Source organism: Salvelinus namaycush, chromosome 38 (genome assembly GCF_016432855.1).
Source record: "Salvelinus namaycush isolate Seneca chromosome 38, SaNama_1.0, whole genome shotgun sequence".
Classification (NCBI taxonomy): Eukaryota; Metazoa; Chordata; class Actinopteri; order Salmoniformes; family Salmonidae; genus Salvelinus; species Salvelinus namaycush.
The window spans coordinates 299311-321540 of NC_052344.1; the positions used below are offsets into that span (position 1 = coordinate 299311).

General features: G+C 43.0%; 1 protein-coding gene across 1 annotated transcript; it reads left to right on the forward strand.

Annotated features, from left to right (window-relative positions):
- The first annotated feature begins 7626 nt into the window (after window positions 1–7626).
- On the forward strand, window positions 7627–21265 carry wnt7ba (wingless-type MMTV integration site family, member 7Ba). The gene is made up of 4 exons (XM_038978093.1): window positions 7627–7709; window positions 9268–9494; window positions 15852–16123; window positions 20786–21265. The coding sequence occupies exons 1-4, from the start codon at window positions 7627–7629 to the stop codon at window positions 21263–21265; spliced, it is 1062 nt and encodes a 353-aa protein (XP_038834021.1).
- Window positions 21266–22230: the final 965 nt, after the last annotated feature.

The following is a 22230-nucleotide window of genomic DNA, read 5'->3' on the forward strand; positions in this document are numbered from 1 at the left end:
CCTGAGTAGAACCTGAGGACTCGACCGGAGGGGAGTCAGTCTACAACTGCAAGCAAAGCTAAAAGTTTATCTTCATTTTATATAGTCGTTATTGCAAAGGACAAGGGAATTGATAGAGTGACTGACTGGGAGCATTATACCCTTGAGGTGACCCCACTAGTGCAGCAGCAAAGAGAGAGAGAGAGAGAGAGAGAGAGACACACGCACACGCACACACACACACACACACACACACAGGTCTCTGAGCAACAGTGAGTGAACAGTACAATTACTGTATAGCTTGCCTCGGATGGCCACAAACACTCTTTGTCACGGAATACCGCAGGGAAAATGTACTTCTTATACCACTGATAGTCAGGGGATCGGAGGATAAACTTTAGCAACAACTGCACAATCAAGCTACAACCCTGTCGGCCTGTGTGTGTGCCCTCATTTAGAAAGCAATGCTTTGTGTTGTGCTGCTAGATATAGGGTACCACAAGTTCAGCATATTTACACAGTAACTATCCCTTGAGCTTAAACAGTGATGATTTTGTAGATGCACATAGGATTTTGTAGATAATACAATCGTTTAGTTATTTGCCCTCTAGGGTTGTTACTACTAAGTCTGAAAAAATGATAGATCCTGCATTATAAACCACTATAAATGTGTACATCTGTATTTGTCATTACATTCAGTGTGTTCTTTATAAGAACTGACTCAATACTGGGCTACAGGGCTGAAGAGGAGCAGTGGCTGAAAAATAGTTCCCCCTCCCCCTCCCTGCTTTCTCTGCCCGTCTCCCTTCCCTTTTCTCTCCCTCTCTTGGATCAAGGATCCGCCTGTCCGCTCTCCTCATGCGCTGGCTTCTTTTGCTCCACCCCTCCACACACCCTATCCCATTTCTACATGACATCATCGCACATCTGTCGTCCCAACAGGGTGATGGTGACAAGGCCCACAAAATGACGAGCCTCTCTTTATCTATATTAGCCCCTCGAACTCTCTTTCCCGTTCCCAGTCTGGCTCTCTTTCTCTTTCACTCCCTCTGCCTCTCTCTCTCGCTCTGCCCTCGTCTCTCCCTTTCACTCTCTCTCTGCCCCACCCGGTTTGTAATACCAACTTTTTTCAAGCAGACCACCATAGACACATGCCCAAGAAGGCCAAGGTGACCTGCCTAAATTACTATCCCCCCGTAGCACTCACATCTATTGCCATGAAATGCTCTGAAAGGCTGGTCATGGCTCACATCAACACCATCATCCCAGACACCCTGGACCAACTCCAATTCGCATACCGGCCCAACATAGCCACATATGTCTCTAATCTCTATTGCACTGCCCTCACCCACCTAAACAAGAATGCTGTTCGTTGACTGCTGTTCATTGACTCCAGCTCAGCATTTAACAACATAGTCCCCTCCAAGCTCATCACCAAGCTCAGGACCCTGGGACTGAACACCTCCCTCTGCAACTTTATCCTGGACTTTCTGACGCCAGTCTCTCTTTCTCTGCTGAGTTGAGTACTGCAAATAATCAGGCTACATACATTAGCATGTCTGCTAATGTTTTCTCCAACATGTGCTTCGAGAAGTAGAAAATGGTTGTTAAAGTTAAAACAAATTACCCGTTCAGCTAACCCCAGAGTTGACCCATGTGATTATAAGCAAGCTTAATCAGCACTAATGCGACATGACTCTTAAAACTTTTGCCTTATGGGTTGAGCCATTAGAACCTGCTAAAACCTGTTAAGGGTTGCAGTGTGTGTGTGTGTGTGTGTGTGTGTTAGAGAGAAAGAGATATTGTCAGTATGTTTCAACAAAGAAACCCAACCCTGTGGACTAATGGCACTCAGTATATTCAAGAGAGACTTACAGAAATCTGATATGTTTGATTCCCAAATTCCCTATTTTGGGAACAACAACCAGTACATAATGGGGACCAACGATCAGTACATAACGATAACTTCACAATGTAATAAAAATTCTGTGTTATAAAGGGCCTTTACTTTTCCTGTCCTTGCTTTTGACATTTTGCCCCAAAAAGGGACACTGCAAATAAACATTTGCACCTTGCAGATAGTTACAGAAAAAGTGAAAAAAAAATGTTTACACAGTTATAACCACGCCTTTAAACGTTCAATACTCTTTTCAGAAAGTAATAATAAGCCTAGTAGCCTACACACAGTGGAAAAACACTTATTCAGCTATGAACTGGTTAGTTGAGTATCAATAATACCGATGCTCACTCTTGCCAAGGTGGGAATCAAAATGGCGGAACCACTGCAGAGTCTCTCAGTACGGTGCAGTGGTTTGGAGGGTGTTCGACATCACGAGCTCCAGCACTTTTTCTGCAGCAAACATGGATGAGAAGAGACCCCAGGTGGACATTTAGAGCATTGCTTTCTCACAGAGACAATCCAGAACTACATTGGCATCACACACAAAGCAGACAATGTAGAACTTGACAAGAATAAATACATATCTATTTTAATGTGAAATATACTGAAATTCATGGGTACTACATTTATAAATCAACAATAAAATATGAAAGTTGAAACATAAGTGAAAACAATGACAATATGTATGGGGTAGAGATAAGGGAGAAGCAAAATGTGTAAGTTTAGGCTATATCATCTGAGCTCAGCCATTCTTCAGGTCATTGTCTCCCTCTATTGGTAAAAACCATAAGGGAGCAGAAATTAAAAACTGACCTTAGATCAGTTTCTGGGAGCAACTCACGTCATCATACATCATCATGCAAAACACCAGCTACAATAGTCATTTACAACATTAACAATGTCTGCACTGTATTTCTGATCAATTTGATGTTATTTTAATGGACAAAAAATGTGCTTTTCTTTCAAAAACAAGGATATTTCTAAGTGACCCCGCAACTTATGTTGCGTAGAAATCCGAAAAGATATAGGTGAGATGGGCTGAGGGAAGCTGAGGGTTGGGATGTGGAATTGGAGACAAGTGGGAGTGGAGTTGCTGAGAGGAGGATAGAATGATGGTCAAAGATAAAAGTATAACAAATAAAGTCAAAATAAAACATAATAAAAAGTATGTTTGAATGACACTGAGGGGCAGTGTTTTTACAACTAATGCCGGGTTGCCTGAGGCTGATGCTGTACAGGTGTTTGTACACATGCATATACACACACTCACATTCAAATGCACACATACATGGACACACACACATGTAAATAATGCCAGACATGCACTCCAACATATACAGTTGGCCTTGCTGTTATGATTTTAGTTGTCCTTGATGACCTTGTTTTCTGTTTTCCTTTGTCTCTTTCTTTTTAGTTAATTTTTTGGGTTGGTGCATTGGGGGTGTTCTTGGGGGGGGGGGGGGGGTCTCGGATGGTTGAGGGGCAGCTCTTGGGGAACTGTGGGGGGATCTTGGAGGGTTGGGGTCCCTGTTTTTGGCATTGTGGGAGATCTGTCGACGTGCCCTTGGGCAGGGTGTTGACCCTGGATGCTTCTGTGTGTCGCTCTGAATGGGAGTCTGTTGGATGACTGCTATGGTGTAGTTGTTGAGCGGCTTCACTGCAAGTATATTGTATGTTTTGGATATTCAATAAAATTAAATTTAAAAAATCCACTTGGCTTTATCGTAAATACTCCTTCATACCAACACCCCCATGGGTTAGTTTACTTTTCATCACCCATACTGTGTGTGTGTGTGTGTGTGTGTGGGTGTGTGTGTGTGTGTGTGTGTGTGTGTGTGTGTGTGTGTGTGTGTGTGTGTGTGTGTGTGTGTGTGTGTGTGTGTGTGTGTGTGTGTGTGTGTGTGTGTGTGTGTGGTGCGTGCGTGCGTGCGTGCGTGCGTGCGTGCGTGCGTGCGTGCGTGCGTGCGTGCGTGCGTGCGTGCGTGTGTGTGTGTGTATCGTACAATCTCAGTGGAGCAGAGGTGAGAATACACATATTCTCCACAGATTCCTGACTGTTAGTTTATGCTTTTTCCTTTTACATGAATTATAAGTGGTGCCATGTGTTTGTCCAAGCATATTACTGATGAAAAATGCCTCTGCTGTTTTGTAAAGGATAACAGCCAAGCCATCTGACCTTGTTTGGTCTTTTAGGATGTAAGGAAGAGTTGAGATTACTTAAATGTGCTGGTTGGTCATATTATCTTTTCCTACACTGTATAGTGTCGACATCTGTTTGGGGTGAATAGGATGCAAGTCAAGTTATATTTGGAGTGGTACCAGACAGAATCCCTTTATGGCACTAAACTTTTAACCCATAAAAGTCTTAGCAATTGTTCTATGATATCTACTACCTTAACATACGTGATAACGTGACCATGTAGCTATTTGATTCTCTATTTTAGGGCACCTGGGGGTATCAGAAACAAATGTGTAAAAGTTATTTGATGAAACCGAGGTGGATTTCCACTTTACACATGCAGGAAGTCCTAGTCAAGGGTTACCAAACGTTCACTGCACCTTAAATTGGCACTGGAATATCCAGGGGTTCCAACATGATATCCCCTAGTTAATGCTGTGCCGGCTGTCCAGACACATACTAATGACATGAAAGCACATTCTTATAGTGTAAGGGGTCCTTCGTTGACACTGAAAGGTTGTATTATATACCCATTTGAAGAGAAAAAAGTAATTCATTTGTTTGGTAAAATTACAGATTTTCTCAGGGGACCCCATTTCAAATTTCAGGGGGCTCCACATGTGAAATGCCAAAAAGATAGATTAATATACATGGCACACAGGGACATGGGGAGAATCTCAATTGCACACTCCTCACAAAAGCCAGAGGTGAGGTCCCTCCCCTCTGACCTTCTCCTGCAATGGGTTTTGAGAAGGAGGCGAGGAGAGAGGACATGAGGAGTATGCAATTGAGATTCTCCCATGGTATCCTACCTGACTGTCATTATTCCTGCCCTTGGGTCAAGTTCTAAGAGAGGACAGAGGAGGCCATCTTGCACCAAACAGAAGTTCTCTATCCTTTCTCTCTGGTAATGGATTCAAATATTAAAGACAACTTACATTATTCGGTGAAGTTTTCCCCGTGGTTGGAAACCAAAATGATTCGAATCCCTTACATTTCTCCCCATCCCTCCCTTACTATGTAAAAATATGATAAGAAACAGATACCATTGTCCAGACCAGTCGAAACAGTGAGTGCACTGCTTAAGTGCTGTCTTGGCTTTAGACACAGTGGTCAAATACAATAACAAGGGATACATCCTAAATGGCACCCTATTCCCTATATAGTGCACTACTTTTTACCTGAGCCATATGGGCCCTGGTCAAAAGTAGTGCACTATATAGGGAACATGGTGCAATTTGAGACGCAACCAAGGCCTTTTTGGAGGATTATACAAAACTGTCAGAGAGAAAGTTCCAGATACTCTGTGTATGTCTCAAATGGTACCCTATACCCTATTTAGTGTACTACTTTCGACAAGGGCATGGTCAAAAGTTGTGCACTAAAATAGGCAATAGGGTGCCATTTGAGATGCACATTTAGTCTGCTGTGTTTTGTGCGGGCCCTGATCAGAAAGCCAACAAAGTTATCTGTGAGATGTCCGCTGGAATCAGAAGTAGGACACAAGTTGTGTTTTACTGACAGGGGCTTTGTTGAAATGAAAGATATGAAAGCCTGGATTGAGGTGTTATCAGCTAGAGAATTCTATCTAACTCTAAGGTGGTTCGTTGGCAGAGAGGTTTTAGACAGGGTGAATCTGAGTCTTTGTGGTCACAGATAGTCTGTGACCAAGATAGACTGTGACCAAGAGGTTGGCAAATAGGTTTTAGTAGGAAGAGTGTAGTGCAGTGGTTCCGAACTCAGGTCCTTCGAGTACCCCCAACAGCACACATTTTTGTTGTAGCCACAGACAAAAACACCTGATTCAAGTCATTGAGGGCTTGATGATAAGTTGGCATGTTGAATCAAGTGTGCTGTTGGGGTACTGGAGAAGTGGGGAAACACTGGGGTTGTGGTTTGCCTTGCCTGGCTCTTTAAAAGGGTGAATCTGAGTCTGCGGTCACACAGATAGTAGTCTCAGCCTGGTGTGGCTTTTCTGATCTGATATGACTAAAGAATGTGAGATATTTTTCTTCATTTTTTCTTTTATTGATTGAAACAAAGCATGCCTTTCATACTTGAATGACTGCTCAGTGCTCAGCTGGTCCAATCTGTGTTAGCAGACCAAGATGAAGAGCACAACAGTCGGAGGATGTCTTCAACACAACACTTCACTAACATGACAAGACATCTCCGAAAAGGAGAGAGAAGAGACAACATGGGCGTACTTTGCCCTCAGTTATCATCCCATGAGAGAAGTATCCTTGTAAAACTGTCCATGCTTTGAAGGCTGTTTGAAACTAAACAGCACCATCCCCACCCACTGAGATGTTTTACTCACACTAAGTTTCTAGGCAAACAAGCTGCTATTTGCATGGGACATCTTTAAAGGGAAGACTGTAAATATGTCTTTCTTTGTTTCTCATTCCCATCTGATATTCTAGAGTGCTTTTGGTGGTTTTATTTGCATGTCTTGGCAGTTTGAAACATGTGGTTAAAACATGGGATTGTTTGAGAAGAATCACTCAGAGCTTAGATACAGTTTTGTCTTCATGAACTAGTACATGATTCGTGACAAGATTAATACTAAGAAAAATAATTACATAATAGCTTCTTTCTGCAGTGTGGTGTGTTCAAGATCACAACTATTTGACCTCCTTGAAGTTGACAGTGATGGCAAATGCATTCTACCTTTCAACCACATGAGGGTATCTTCGAGATCTAAAGATCATTGAGAGAGCAAGATAATTAATTGTGTCCTGAAAGTATTCTACATTATTTCTATACATTGTTATTTAGGGATTGAGTGGTTATATTGTGTGTCCTCTCATGTATGTCCTACCTGTTTCCACAACAACCAATGTTATGGTGTCTCTTTTATCGGTTGAAATGAACAGGACCTGTCATGCATGCCTTCACAAGCAATTGATGGTTTTACAATTGTTTTTACGCGCGCCTTTTACTGAATGGAACATAATTCAATGAGACCTGTTGAAGACAGAATGTCCAGAAATATCTGTATCCTACCTAACACCATAATACCAACAATATAAATGCATAAAGCACAGATTTCTAAGACTGTATTGGTCACATGGATTCATTGATTGAATGAAAAAAATATATTTGGGAGCTAAAATAGTTGTAGTCTCGTCTCTCTACCGTTGTCCCGTTTGGTTTTAACAGGGGGTGGGCGGTTTAGCACTGTCATACTCCCTCCACTGTGTCTCCCTCTGAAAATGATAAAACAGTGTCTCTTGGGAGGCGAAAGCGGCACATCCCTGTTGTCCCGGAATCTAAAATCCACCCCATCAGTCCAGGAGGACAACCACATTCACACCACTGCCGCCAAGAGATGACCCGTCCAGTCTCCGCGACCGAAGCCAACGCTACTACCGGGGGGCTTGGAGCTGCATAGCACCAACGCTCCGCCGACTGACCCCAAGAACAAGACGCGACTCACCCAAAGAAGGGAACAGAGATTTTTTTGATACGAACACCCAGGACTACTTATCTTCTAAAGGAATTATCTAGCTAATTTCCTTTTTCCCCCTCACTAAAGCAAGCAGCGGTCGTTGTGTTCAATGACACCATGCTCATTGTCTCGTCCCGCAGTGCGCTGCTGTCCGTCTACTATCCCCAGATCTTCCTCATCCTCACCAGCGGTAGCTACCTGTAGGTTGGCACGTGCTTTTTACCCTTCTCTCCAACAGGTGCTTGTAGAGAGAGCCATGTGATGGTGTGCATTTGTAAGATTTCTTTACATTTTGAATCTCTATTATACACTCATTTAATTAATTTGTTGATTAGGACATTTACGCACGTGAAAAGTATGTGTAGTGTGTAGTGTATAATGCAATTTCACTATAAAATGATCAACTCAAATAAGCTATTGGAACTTATATAATAGCCTATTGTAAAATACTGGGATGGTATTGGCCTTTACATTAAATTGTTGGTGCCAAACAACAAATATCTGTTTGGTTTTGTGACTGAAAATAGAATATTAATAACAAAACCTATAAGAAAATATTAATAACAAAACCTATAAGAAAACCACTTAACAAGAATTAAAAACGTTTAATGAATATTTAACATGCCTGTTGAATAGCTTAATTTAAACGTTATTTGACAAAATTTATTTTCCAACTAGCCTAGAAGTTGTACAGTCAATGGAGAGCTGCTCCAACTTCCCAAACTGACGAATGAAATGAAGTCAATATTTTGATGGATTTATAAATGACTTGTGTTATATTCACAGTGTTCAATAACTAAATTGATGAGATTACCTGACTAGTAGGGTTTACGCATTGCAACATGACCATGTTCCAGACACGCTATATTTGTAAAGCAACATATGGAAAAGAGCAACATGTTGCTGGATGACATCCTGTGTTCTGTAGACAGTAGGACTGCACAACTGGTTATTTATTATTACATTAAAATACCCAGGCCCTCACAGAAAGAATGATTACTGCACAGATATGTCTCATACTTGTACAGACAGACCTGACCAATACCTAAAACAGCCCTTGTTGAGGTTCATGGCTTTAGTTAAAATGTGGGAATAAACGGCTATTAGTCAGAGTTGGTTTGTTGTCTGTTCTTCATCGGCTAACCATTGTTTGCTTTTGTGCATTTTAAAACCTGATTCAGTCACCCGAAGTAAATCTTACACACAGTGGTCCTTTAAAATTTATGAGGGTCAAGTTGCAGGTTTTGCTTGTTTATCTGAAGTTAGTATTTAACATGTTTATTTGTCAGTCTCAAAACATAATAAATCAAGTGTAAACCAGAAGTTATTGGCAATACAATAGAGATATTGGCCCATTACTGTGATTTGGCTCATTTTCAGGGTTACGGCAAGCCACACGAGTCACGCTCCCCATCCTTTTCTCTTTTTGTAAGAGGGCGGTGGAGCAGGGCCATTCCTAAATGACTCAGATCTATAAGGTCACAATAAACAATATCAGTGACCTGTGAGCTTGTCTCGAACCAGCTGTGTGTCTTAAATCAGCTGTGTGTCTTAAGTGCTCTATCTAGATTGGTAGATTGGTAACTACCTACGAGCCAAACCAAAACCTGACTGATGTGAGGGAACACTATAGCCCATGGGGGGGACCTGTAGAATCTGTAGCTACAGTCCGTGCCACGCCGACTCTGCCCCGCCAACTCTATGCCTTGATGATTAACTATCTCCCTCTCTCTCCCCTCCCCTCTCTCCCCCCCATAGGGCGCTGTCCTCGGTGGTAGCTTTGGGCGCTAACATCATCTGCAACAAGATCCCTGGGCTGGCCCCGAGACAGCGCGCACTCTGCCAGAGCCGCCCGGATGCCATCATCGTCATCGGCGAGGGTGCCCAGCAGGCCATCAATGAGTGCCAGTACCAGTTCCGCTATGGCCGCTGGAACTGCTCCGCCCTAGGCGAGAGGACCGTCTTCGGACAAGAGCTGAGAGTAGGTCAGTCTACCTGCTGCAATTAGTCTAGTCAAACGCACATAACTTGTTAGGGGTGCTGGACTGAAGAAAACTTGTAGGGACAGTTTCCCGGAAGCAGATTAACCCTATTCCTGGACAAAAAAACAATTTTCGATGGAGATTGCCCATTGAGCTTGCTTTTTAGTCCAGGACTCGGCTTAATCTGTGTCCGAAAAATCACCCTGTATAGATGAAGTAGGACCCGCAATGTTGTTGGTCGTACTTCATCTCTACTGTACGTTCTCTACAGTGTGGCTGCTCCACACTGAGAAGGATATAATATTAGTTTATGATGATGATGCAGTGATTGCATCAGAATGCCCACCAGACGAAGCATTGGTGAGAGGTGAGCATCTGATTGTGCCAACTGGGCAGAATGAGAAGTCACTGGCTTTTCCTGTGCCCCGATGAAAACGTATAGGTCTACTGTCAGTGACTAGTGCCTAACTCACAGTCCAACCAATGCAGTCCAAGGTGCATGACACAAAGCGTAAGCTGGATATATAAAAAAAATCTGACCAGCCACTCTTACAGGAAAATGAAAGTTCAATTAAAGTTGTTTCTGTTGAACTTCCTTTTTCTTCCCAGTGGCTATGTTCAGGTCAGGGCACTGGTTACAAGAGAGTATATGGTAGTCAGTTCAGGGCAATACAATTTGGTGAAGGTGGGAGCGATAGCTATCATCATGGCCAATTTGGTTGTGGTAGTGTGTGTGGTGCTACTCCTGCAATAGAAGCAACGATGGGAGGTTCACAAACTAGACCTCCTCTTCATTAGAATGAAGAGTGAAGATCTATGGTTAGTGAAACTACTTCAGTGAAATCTTCCAGTGAGAATATTATTCTTTCACCATCATCCTCCTTCAATAACCACAGTGAATACCGTACTTTTACTCCATAATATTAGGCATACGGGAACAATTGAAACTTGAAGCCGTGTTGCTAGTGTCCTGAAGGGGTTTCAATCCATGTAGGACAGTCGGTCCTACATGTGACCTCATTGTGTAGAAGTCTGTCCTGCTTCTGGGCTTGAGTTTGGTTTGTGGCATTCATTCTTACAACACTGACTGTCCCAAATACAGTAGATCTATATTAATTATTGTGTGAAAATGAACCAGAATGTCCTTAGAAGTGCAACCTCTCCTAACTATCTATACTCATAATGTCTAACATCGCTCTGATCTGGTTTTAGTCAGCATTCCCCTATTTTTTTTATTTCCCACAGCACACCAGTGGTATTGGTCTTAATACGGGCTCTCTTATATAAGTTGTCTATCATTCAGAAATGTTTTGTTGCGGTCTCACTGTGGTTTGGGAACTGTGTTTAATCCAACAGCTCTGGAAACAATCACTTCTCTCACAGACAGGCGGACTGCTGGATCCAGGATCCATTTAGTTGTTTTATTAGAGGAAAGGAAATGTATCTATTCCTCTGTTCACCGTGGTGTGTTAGGGTTATGGTGTGTTAGGTGGCTAATAGGGACACTCAGCTTGTCCCTCTACTGACTGTATATGTTGGGAGAGATTGATATGGCAAGAACTCTGTCGATCTACTGGGAAGTTATGGTCGGACTCACCTCTTGGGTTGTTGTTGGTAGTGATGAAATGTTGGATTTGTCATTCACAGGGCCTGGACAGGCTCATCCTGTGGTCAGTTGATCCATTCGAGTTCATGCATGTATAAAGGCATCACGGGTGTCAAGAAGTTCCTCTTCAAACACTTCATCTGATTGACCTGCAAGGACAGGGAACATACACCATAACTATTGAGTGAGACCGGGGTTTCTGTCTTGACCACTAATCAAGGTCAGCTACAGCAGTTAGAATACCCACAACAATGGAACCAAGCATGTATTACTCTACAATCAAAACACATTTTATATACTGGGGACAGCATTTGGCAGTTCGAGGAAAACCTTCACTATTCTACATTTATTGAAAGGTCAGTTTCCCTGGTTCAGACTGATGAGAGAAGACTTCAGAGTTAGTTTAAAGTTATGGATCAGTGAGCCACAGAGCTAATGGGATCTACGAGTGAGTTTGTCAGGTTGGAGAGAAGCCACCCCATTGCCTTCCACTAGACACCATGCACTAATACTCAGGTTGTTGAGGAGAATGGAACCCAACATAGTATCTTGATTGAGGCGGGAAATATCCTATTACAAGGACAACGCAATAGTAATGTTATATAAAGTTGAAGTCGGAAGTTTACATACACTTAGGTTGGAGTCATTAAAACTCGTTTTTCAACCACTCCACAAATTTCTTGTTAACAAACTATAGTTTTGACAAGTTGGTTAGGACATCTACTTTGTGCATGAAACAAGTCATTTTTCAAACAATTGTTTACAGACATTATTTAACGTATAATTAACTTATAATTCAATTCCATTGGGTCAGAAGTTTACATACACTAAGTTGACTGTGCCTTTAAACAGCTTGGAAATTCCAGAAAATGGCTTTAGAAGCTTCTGATAGGGTAATTGACATAATTTGAGTCAATTGGAGGTGTACCTGTGGATGTATTTCAAGGCCTACCTTCAAACTCAGTGTCTCTTTGCTTGACATCATGGGAAAATCAAAAGAAATCAGCCAAGACCTCAGAATTCTTTTTTTAGACCTCCACAAGTCTGGTTCATACTTGGGAGCAATTTCCAAACGCCTGAATGTACCACATTCATCTGTACAAACAATAGCACGCAAGTATAAACACCATGGAACCACGCAGCCGTCATACCACTCAGGAAGGAGAAGCGTGCAAATCAATTCCAGAACAACAGCAAAGGACCTTGTGAAGATGCTGGAGGAAACAGGTACAAAAGTATCTACATCCACAGTAAAACGAGTCCTATATCGACATAACCTGAAAGGCCGCTCAGCAAGGAAGAAGCCACTGTTCCAAAACCGCCATAAAAAAGCCAGACTACGCATGGTGACAAAGATCGTACTTTTTGGAGAAATGTCCTCTGGTCTGATGAAACAAAAATAGAACTGTTTGGCCATAATGCCCATTGTTATGTTAGGAGGAAAAAGGGGGAGGCTTGCAAGCCGAAGAACACCATCCCAACCGTGAAGCACGGGGGTGGCAGCATCATGTTGTGGGGGTGCTTTGCTGCAGGAGGGACTGGTGCACTTCACAAAATAGATGGCATCATGATGTATGAAAATTATGTGGCTATATTGAAGCAACATCTCAAGACATCAGTCAACAAATTCAAGGTATTGGCGTGACCATCACAAAGCCCTGACTTCAATCCTATAGAAAATTTGTGGGCAGAACTGAAAAAGCGTGTGCGAGCAAGGAGGCCTACAAACCTGACTCAGTTACACCAGCTCTGTCAGGATTTCACCCAATTTGAATTCACCCAATTTATTGTGGGAAGCTTGTGGAAGGCTACCTGAAACGTTTGACCCAAGTTAAACAATTTAAAGGCAATGCTACCAAATATTAATTGAGTGTATGTAAACTTCTGACCCACTGGGAATGTGATGAAATAAATAAAAGCTGAAATATATCATTCTCTCTACTATTATTCTGACATTTCACATTCTTAAAATAAAGTGGTGATCCTAACTGACCTAAAACAGTGAATTTTTACTTGGATTAAATGTCAGGAATTGTGAAAAACAGAGTTTAAATGTATTTGGCTGAGGTGTATGTAAACTTCCGACTTCAACTGTACAGTAATTCATTTCCTTTCCATGCTATAAATGTTAATGTGTTTGTTCTGAAATGGAAAGCGGGCCATTTGAAAGTCTCTTACGGGTATTTATCGTTGCTTTGACTGTGTAGTTTGACAGAATGATCAATGGTATAGCAGATGTGAGAATGTATCATGTGGTTGTGGGTCTATAACCTATGATAAGTTACCACCACCAGCTACAAAAACAATATGAGTAATGTTCACTTAACATTTATCTAGCGTCTTTAAGCTGATTTGTTTGTTTATTAACTTCTTATAAATAATTTACAAGACGTTACATTACATCCATAAACAACTTGTCTAGAGTGAAGGTAGTGAGTTCAAAAACGCTACATTGTCAGCTATAGAATGACAAATGTGTTGGCTGAAGCAGAAACCAACTGGCACACATTAAGTACACTTATAGATAGGATAATCTACACTGAACAAAACTATAAACATAACATTTAAAGTGTTGGTCCCATGTTTCATGAGCTGAAATAAAAGATCCCAGATATTTTCCAAATGCTAAAAAGATTATTTCTCTCAAATGTTGTGCACAAATTTGTTTACATCCCTGTTAGTGAGCATTCCTCTTTTGCCAAGATAATCCATACACCTGACAGGTGTGGCATATCAAGAAGCTGATTAAACAACATGATCATTACACAGGTGCACCTTGTGCTGGGGACAATAAAAGGCCACTCTAAAATGTGCAGTTTTGTCACACAACACAATGCCACAGATGAGCGTGCAATTGGCATGCTGACTGCAGGAATGTCCACCAGAGCTGTTGCCAGAGAATTTAATGTTAATTTCTCTACCGTAAGCCAAGACCCAGGGCCTCATTGTAGGCCAATGTCATTTTAGAGAATTTGGCAGTACGTCCAACTGGCCTCACAACCGTAAACCACGTGTATGGCCTAGTGTGGGCGAGCGGTTTGCTGATGTCAAATCAAAATCAAATCAAATTTTATTGGTCACATACACATGGTGAGCAGATGTTAATGTGAGTGTAGCGAAATGCTTGTGCTTCTAGTTCCGACAGTGCAGTAATATCTAACAAGTAATCTAACAATTTTCCAACAACTACCGAATGAATACACACAAATCTAAAGCGATGAATGAGAATATGTACATAGAAATATATGGATGAGCGCTGGCCGAGCGACATAGGCAAGGTGCAATAGATGGTATAGCCAAAGTTCTTCAGCCTCCTGAGGTTGAAGAGGCGCTGTTGCACCTTCTTCACCACACTGTCTGTGTGGGTGGACCATTTCAGTTAGTCTGTGATGTGTACGCAGAGGAACTTAATCAATCAAATTGATTTATACAGCCCTTCTTACATCAGCTGATGTCACAAAGTACTGTACAGAAAACTTTCCACCTTCTCCACTGCTGTCCCTTCGATGTGGATAGGGGGATCCTCCCTCTGCTGTTTCCTGAAGTCTACGATCATCTCCTTTGTTTTGTTGATTTTGAGTGAGAGGTTGTTTTCCTGACACCACACTCCGAGTGCCCTCATCTCCTCCCTGTCTCGTCGTTGTTGGTAATCAAGCTCACTACTGTTGTGTCGTCTGCAAACTTGATGATTTGAGTTGGAGGCGTGCATGGCCACGCAGTCGTGGGTAAACAGAAAGTACAGGAGGGGGCTGAGCACGCACCCTTGTGGGGCCCCAGTGTTGAGAGTCAGCGAAGGGGAGATGTTGTTTCCTACCTTCACCACCTGGGGGCGGCCCGTCAGAAAGTCCAGGACCCAATTGCACAGGGCGGGGTTGAGACCCAGGGCCTCCAGCTTGGTGGGTACTATGGTGTTGAATGCTGAGCTGTAGTCAATGAATAGCATTCTTACATAGGTATTCCTCTTGTCCAGATGTGATAGGGCAGTGTGATGGCGATTGCATCGTCTGTGGACCTGTTGGGTCAATGTTGGGTCACCATGTGAACAGAGTGCCCCATGGTGGCGGTATGGGCAGGCATAAGCTATGGACAACGAACATAATTGTATTTTACTGATGGCAATTTCAATGCACAGAGATACGGTGACGAGATCCTGAGGCCCATTATTGTGCCATTCATCCGCCGCCCAGTTCTTCAATGGCCTGCATACTAACCAGACATGTCCCCCTATTTCCTTATATGAACTGTAACTTTAATTGTTGCATTTATATTTTTGTTCAGTATATATACTCTATAATACTATAGTACATATACTACTATAGTAATACTATAGTACATACAGTAGTTTTTACTGTATCTGCTGTACAGAAACAGATACAGTAAGGCTCCTCTGGACAACCAGCAGATGTCACTTGGGTTTTATCAGTGGAGTCTTACCCAGCCCACCTGTTAAAAATTAGGGCTCTGACAAGAGTCAGTTCGACAGAGACTATCAAATAAGGAATGGTAGGTATTTATTAGCCTGTTACAGGTTAATTACATTAGACTAGTATAAGGCCGAACTGCAGTCAGGTCACCTAGTAATGTAAAGTGTGGATGAATTTTGTTGTAGTGGGCCACAAGCCTTTCATTAGGCCACAACATAAAATACTATACTGTATTGTAACATAAACTCATACTCATACTATGCACTACAACTCACCTAGGACTAGTGCAAGATAACTCCCTGCCGCTCTCTCCCTCTCTCTCCTCCCCAGGTAGCCGAGAGGCGGCGTTCACCTATTCCATCACGGCGGCTGGCGTGGCACATTCGGTGACAGCGGCGTGTAGTCAGGGAAACCTGAGCCAGTGTGGCTGTGACAGGGAGAAGCAAGGCTACCATGACCAGGAGGAGGGCTGGAAGTGGGGAGGCTGCTCAGCCAACATCAAGTACGGCGTGGAGTTCTCCAGACGCTTCGTGGATGCCCGAGAGATCAAGAAGAACGCCCGACGTCTGATGAACCTGCATAATAATGAGGCAGGACGAAAGGTAAAGTGACTGACACTGCTTGTCTTGTTAACTGGGGTTTTAAGACACCTAACAAACATGTAGTTGTTTCTGTAGTGATCTAGAATATCAGACAATAGAATATAATACAACTCAATCAGGAAAGTATACTGAACAAAAATATAAATGCAACATGCAAAGTGTTGGTCTCTTGTTTCATGAGCTGAAATAAAAAAATCCCGGAAATGTTCCATACGCACAAAAAGTCTATTTCTCTCAAGTTTTGTGCAGATTTGTTCACATCCATGTTAGTGAGCATTTCTCATCTGTCAAGGTAATCCATCCACCTGATAGGTGTGGCATATCAAGAAGCTGATTAAACAGCATGATCCTTACACAAGTGCACCTTGTGCTGGGGACAATAAAAGGCCACTCTAAAATGTGCAGTTTTGTCACACAACACGGATGTCTCAAGTTTTGAAGGAGGGTGCAATTCGCATGCTGACTGAAGGAATATCCACCAGAGCTGTTGCCAGATAATTGAATGTTAATTTCTCTAAAACATTGTTTTAGCGAATTTGGCAGTACGTCCAACCAGCCTCACAACCGACCTCCACATCTGGCCTCTTCACCTGCGGGATCGTATGAGACCAGCCAACCGGCCAGCTGATGAAACTGTGGGTTTGCACAACCAGAGAATTTCTGCACAAACTGTCAGAAACTGCCTCAGGGAAGTTCATCTGTGTGCTCGTCTTCCTCACCAGGGTCATGACCTGACTGCAGTTCGACGTCATAACCAACTTCAGTGGGCAAATGCTCACCTTCGATGGCCACTGGCACGCTAGAGAAGTGTGCTCTTCACAGATGAATCCCGTTTGTTTTCTCTGGATTGATGTGTATGACAGCGTGTTCCAGTTCCCAGCAATATCCAGCAACTTCGCACAGCCATTGAAGAGTGGGACAACATTCCACACGACACAATCAACAGCCTGATCAACTCTATGCGAAGGAGATGGTTTTCTGGTTTTCTGATCCATGCCCCTACCTTTTTTTTTAAAGGTATCTATGACCAACAGATGCATATCTGTATTCCCAGTCATGTAAAATCTATAGATTAGGGCCTAAGGAATTTATTTCAATTGACTGATTTCCTTATGAACTATAACTCGGTAAAATCTTTGAAATCGTTGCATGTTGCATTTATATATTTTTTCAGTGTAAATATAAGTTCAGAGGAGACCGCATCGCTGTGCTAAATTATGCTATACTAGTTTAAAAACAGAGTGTTTCAGAATGTGTGTGTGTGTGAGAGCACATGCGTGTGTGCCTGCCCATGTGTGTGCGTGAACTCGCCCCTGTGTGTATATATGTGTGTGTGTAAGCGGAGGGAACGCAAGGCCAGGCAAACCGGTTGCCAAATGGAGTCCTGCCATAACCCTGCAGTCCCATTCATTGAAATACAGAGCATTAAGTCAGGATACAGGATATTATTGCAAAGTCTCTCTCTCTTCCTCTCCCGGTAGCAGCCCCCAAAACCATGCTGCTGCACCACTGCACACACTGAACCAACCTAATCAAGAGACAATTCCCCTAACTTGATAGCAGGGCAGATCAAGAGCAACAGGCTTGATACACTGATACACTCGTACATGATAGGCTAGTAGGCTACAGTACTGGCCACCCAGTTAGAAGTTTTTAATTCCTATTGACAATGCATCAACACTGATAGATATTGCTTTGTGTTAGAATTTTCTATTCTTTTTTGGGGAACATTAGTCTACATAAACATTTCAGATTTGGTCACAACTAAACTCACATTTCTGGCCCTCGCTACATATTCGTCGCCAGACCCACTGGCTCCAGGTCATCCATAAGTCTATGCTAGGTAAAGCTCTGCCTTATCTCAGCTCACTGGTCACGATAACAACACCCACCCGTAGCACCCGCTCCAGCAGGTATATCTCACTGGTCATTCCCAAAGCCAACACCTCCTTTGGTCGCCTTTCCTTCCAGTTCTCTGCTGCCAATGACTGGAACGAATTGCAAAAATCGCTGAAGCTGGAGACTTATATTTCCCTCACTAACTTTAAACATCAGCTATTTGAGCAGCTAACTGATCGCTGCAGCTGTACACAGCCCATCTGTAAATAGCCCACCTAATCTACCTACCTCATCCCCATATTGTTTTTATTTCGTTTTCTGCTCTTTTGCACACCAGTAGTTCTACTTGCACATCACCATCTGCTCATCTATCACTCCAGTGTTAATTTGCTAAATTGTAATTACTTCGCTACCACGGCCTATTTATTGCCTTACCTCCTCACGCCATTTGCACACACTGCATATAGACTCTTTTTTTTCTATTGTGATATTGACTGTACGCTTGTTTATTCCATGTGTAACTCTGTGTTGTTGTTTGTGTCGCTCTGCTTTGCTTTATCTTGGCCAGGTCGCAGTTGTAAATGAGAACTTGTTCTCAACTAGCTTACCTGGTTAAATAAAGGTGAAATAAAATAAAAATAAAAACTGTCAACTGCGTTTATTTTCAGCAAACTTAACACGTGTAAATATTTGTATGTACATAACAAGATTCAACAACTGAGACATAAACTGAACAAGTTCCACAGACATGTGACTAACAGAAATGGAATAATGTGACCCTGAACAAAGGGGGTCAAAATCAAAAGTAACAGTCAGTATCTGGTGTGGCCACCAGCTGCATTAAGTACTGCAGTGCATCTCCTCCTCATGGACTGCACGAGATTTGTCAGTTCTTTCTGTGAGATGATACCCCACTCTTCCACCAAGGCACCTGCAAGTTCCCGGACATTCCTGGGGGGAATGGCCCTAGCCCTCACCCTCCGATCCAACAGGTCCCAGACGTGCTCAATGGGATTGAGATCTGGGCTCTTCGCTGGCCATGGCAGACCACTGACATTCCTGTCTTGCAGGAAATCACGCACAGAACGAGCAGTATGGCTGGTGGCCTTGTCATGCTGGAGGGTCATGTCAGGATGAGCCTGCAAGAAGGGTACCACATGATGGAGGAGGATGTCTTCCCTGTAACGTACAGCGTTGAGATTGCCTGCAATTACAACAAGCTCACTCAGATGCAGTGACACACTGCCCCAGACCATAACGGACCCTCCACCTCCAAATCGCTCCAGAGTATAGGCCTCGGTGTAACGCTCATTCCTTCAACGATAAATGAGAATCCGAACACCACCCCTGGTGAGACAAAACCGCGACTCATCAGTGAAGAGCACTTTTTGCCAGTCCGGTCTGGTCCAGAGATGGTGGGTTTGTGCCCATAGACGACGTTGTTGCCGGTGATGTCTGGTGAGGACCTGCCTTACAACAGGCCTACAAGCCCTTAAGTCCAGCCTCTCTGGACTTGCGGTTAGTCTGAGCACTGATGGAGGGATTGTGCGTTATTGGTGTAACTCGGGCAGTTGTTGTTGCCATCCTGTACCTGTCCCACAGGTGTGATGTTCGGATGTACCGATCCTGTGCAGGTGTTGTTACACATGGTCTGCCACTGCGAGAACGATCAGCTGTCCCTCCTGTCTCCCTCTAGCGCTGTCTTAGGCGTCTCACAGGCCAGTTGCAATTTATTGTCCTGGCCACATCTGCAGTCCTCATGCCTGTCTAAGGCACGTTCACACAGATGAGCAGGGACCCTGGGCATCTTTCTTTTGGTGTTTTTCAGAGTACGTAGAAAGGCCTCCTTAGTGTCCTAAGTTTTCATAACTGTAACCTAATTGCCTTCAGTCTGTAAGCTGTTAGTGTCTTAGCGACCGTTCCACAGGTGCATGTTCATTACTTGTTTATGGTTCATTGAACAAGCATGGGAAACAGTGTTTAAACCCTTTACAATGAAGATCTGTGAAGTTATTTGGATTTTTACGAATCATCTTTGAAAGACAGGGTCCTGAAAAAGGGAAAAAGGTTTCTTTTTTTTGCTGAGTTTATATACAGTAACTCAACCCTAAATGGTAAACTGTCATCTGTCAAATGTGTCCGCTAAATATATCCGCAAGACATCAAAACTTAAATCACACATGAAACCTCGTACGTTATACAGGTTTTGGTTACATGAGAGTTCTGGTCGTTTATTCTGTCCATTGTGGTCCTTAGGAAGGTCAAGTTAGTAAGAGAGTAGAGGCTTGAACCATAAGTTATTTTCCCTTTATTTTTATTACACATAGCTGAAATATGTAGTCCATATGGACTTTAGGCTATATTGCAGGAGATGCCCTTAATTAATAGACGTAATGTATTGTAGAACTGTTGAATGAATGGAAAATACAATTTGTGGATATGTGGGCTGGCCTAAACTCTTTCATACAAATCTCCAATTCACATCACTTTGAATTAAGTAGTTAAGATGTAACTCTTAAGAGTGTGCTTCCAAACTCAATGACAATGGCAGCATGTGTCTAACTAGCCTGATCCACCATCCTGACCGCTGGGCTCAGTTTGTTTCACTTCACGTTATCACCTAATTTGTGTAGAGAAACAGAATGTAAGCTCGTGAGATCAGGATGGATCAATGACATTACTCTAAAATACTTTAAGCTACCTACACACAACTATTCAACATTTGGGATTTGCCAACTCTTACTCAAAGCATGTATCTAACCCTCGGGTCATGTCAACCTTTTCCAAACCTTGTATCCAACCCTCTTCTCTCCTCTCCCTCAGATCCTGGAGGAGCGTATGAAGTTGGAGTGTAAGTGTCACGGCGTGTCGGGCTCCTGCACCACCAAGACCTGCTGGATCACCTTACCCAAGTTCCGGGAGATTGGCTACATCCTGAAAGAGCGCTACAGCGAGGCGGTCCAAGTCGAACCGGTCCGGGCCTCCCGTCTCCGCCAACCCTCCTTCCTTCGGCTGAAGGAGGCGCGGGGCTACCAGAAACCCACGGACACAGATCTGGTCTACCTGGAGAGGTCTCCTAACTACTGCGAGGAGGACACGGCGACAGGGAGCACAGGGACGCGGGGGAGGCTGTGTAACCACACGTCACCCCATACCGACGGCTGCAATCTGATGTGTTGTGGTAGAGGCCACAACACCCACCAGTATACCCGCGTGTGGCAGTGCAACTGCAAGTTCCAGTGGTGCTGTTTTGTGAAGTGTAACACGTGCAGTGAGAAGTCTGAGGTGTTCACCTGCAAATAAAGGATGGATGGACGGTCAGATGGATGGAGGGGGACGGAGGGATGAAAGACGGAGCTGGGAAAAGGGACAAGGCAAGGCCATGAGAGAGGATACAAGGAAAAAAGGATACTAGGACGTGGACTTAGTGGGGAAAGACTTCAGGAGGGACTCTACAGAGTGGATTTGGAAAATTGTTCGATTCTTCACGGCTTCATTTTGCACATTGGACGTCCTACTTGATTTTAAAAAACAAAGAAAAGATTAAATGTACTAAAATGACTTTGAGAGAAAATACTTTGAGAAGTAGGCAAATAATGTTTTCTTCTTATGTGCTGACTGGAAAACTGTGATGCAGATATACTATGTGTTGCAGGATATTGATGAAGTGCAAGGATTGTGGTTGTTCGTTTTTCTGTATCCAACCAAACAAATCTGTTATTGGAAACATTGTGGACCAAAACTTTATCAAGTGCAGTTTCCACCTCCTCGGTAACACTGCTCAAAAAAGCTAAATAATCTCGACATCTGAAACAGGGAAGAAAAACCCCCGGATTATCTGACATAATTACAACCTCAAACTGAAAACGGTACATCAGCAAAGTGCCTTTTGACTGCGATGCGAGGTGGATGGAGAGAGAAAGGAGCGTGGTTTCAAGAGACTGACTTTGAAATGGTGGTGTACCTTGACTATCCAGTCACACTGTAATTACAATGCCTTCAGAAACCATTCACACCCCTTGATTTTTTAGTGTAGTGTTACAAAGTGGTATTAAAATGGATTTGTAATTTCCTGTCAACGATATACACAAAATACTCTATAATGTCAAAGTGGAAGAAAAATTCTAACATTTGTAGAAAACTCATGAAAAATAAAACACGAATACATCTTGATTAAATAATTATTCAACCCTCTGAGTCAATACATGTTAGAATCACCTTTGGCAGCGATTACAGCTGTGAGTCTTTCTGGGTAAGTGTCTAAGAGC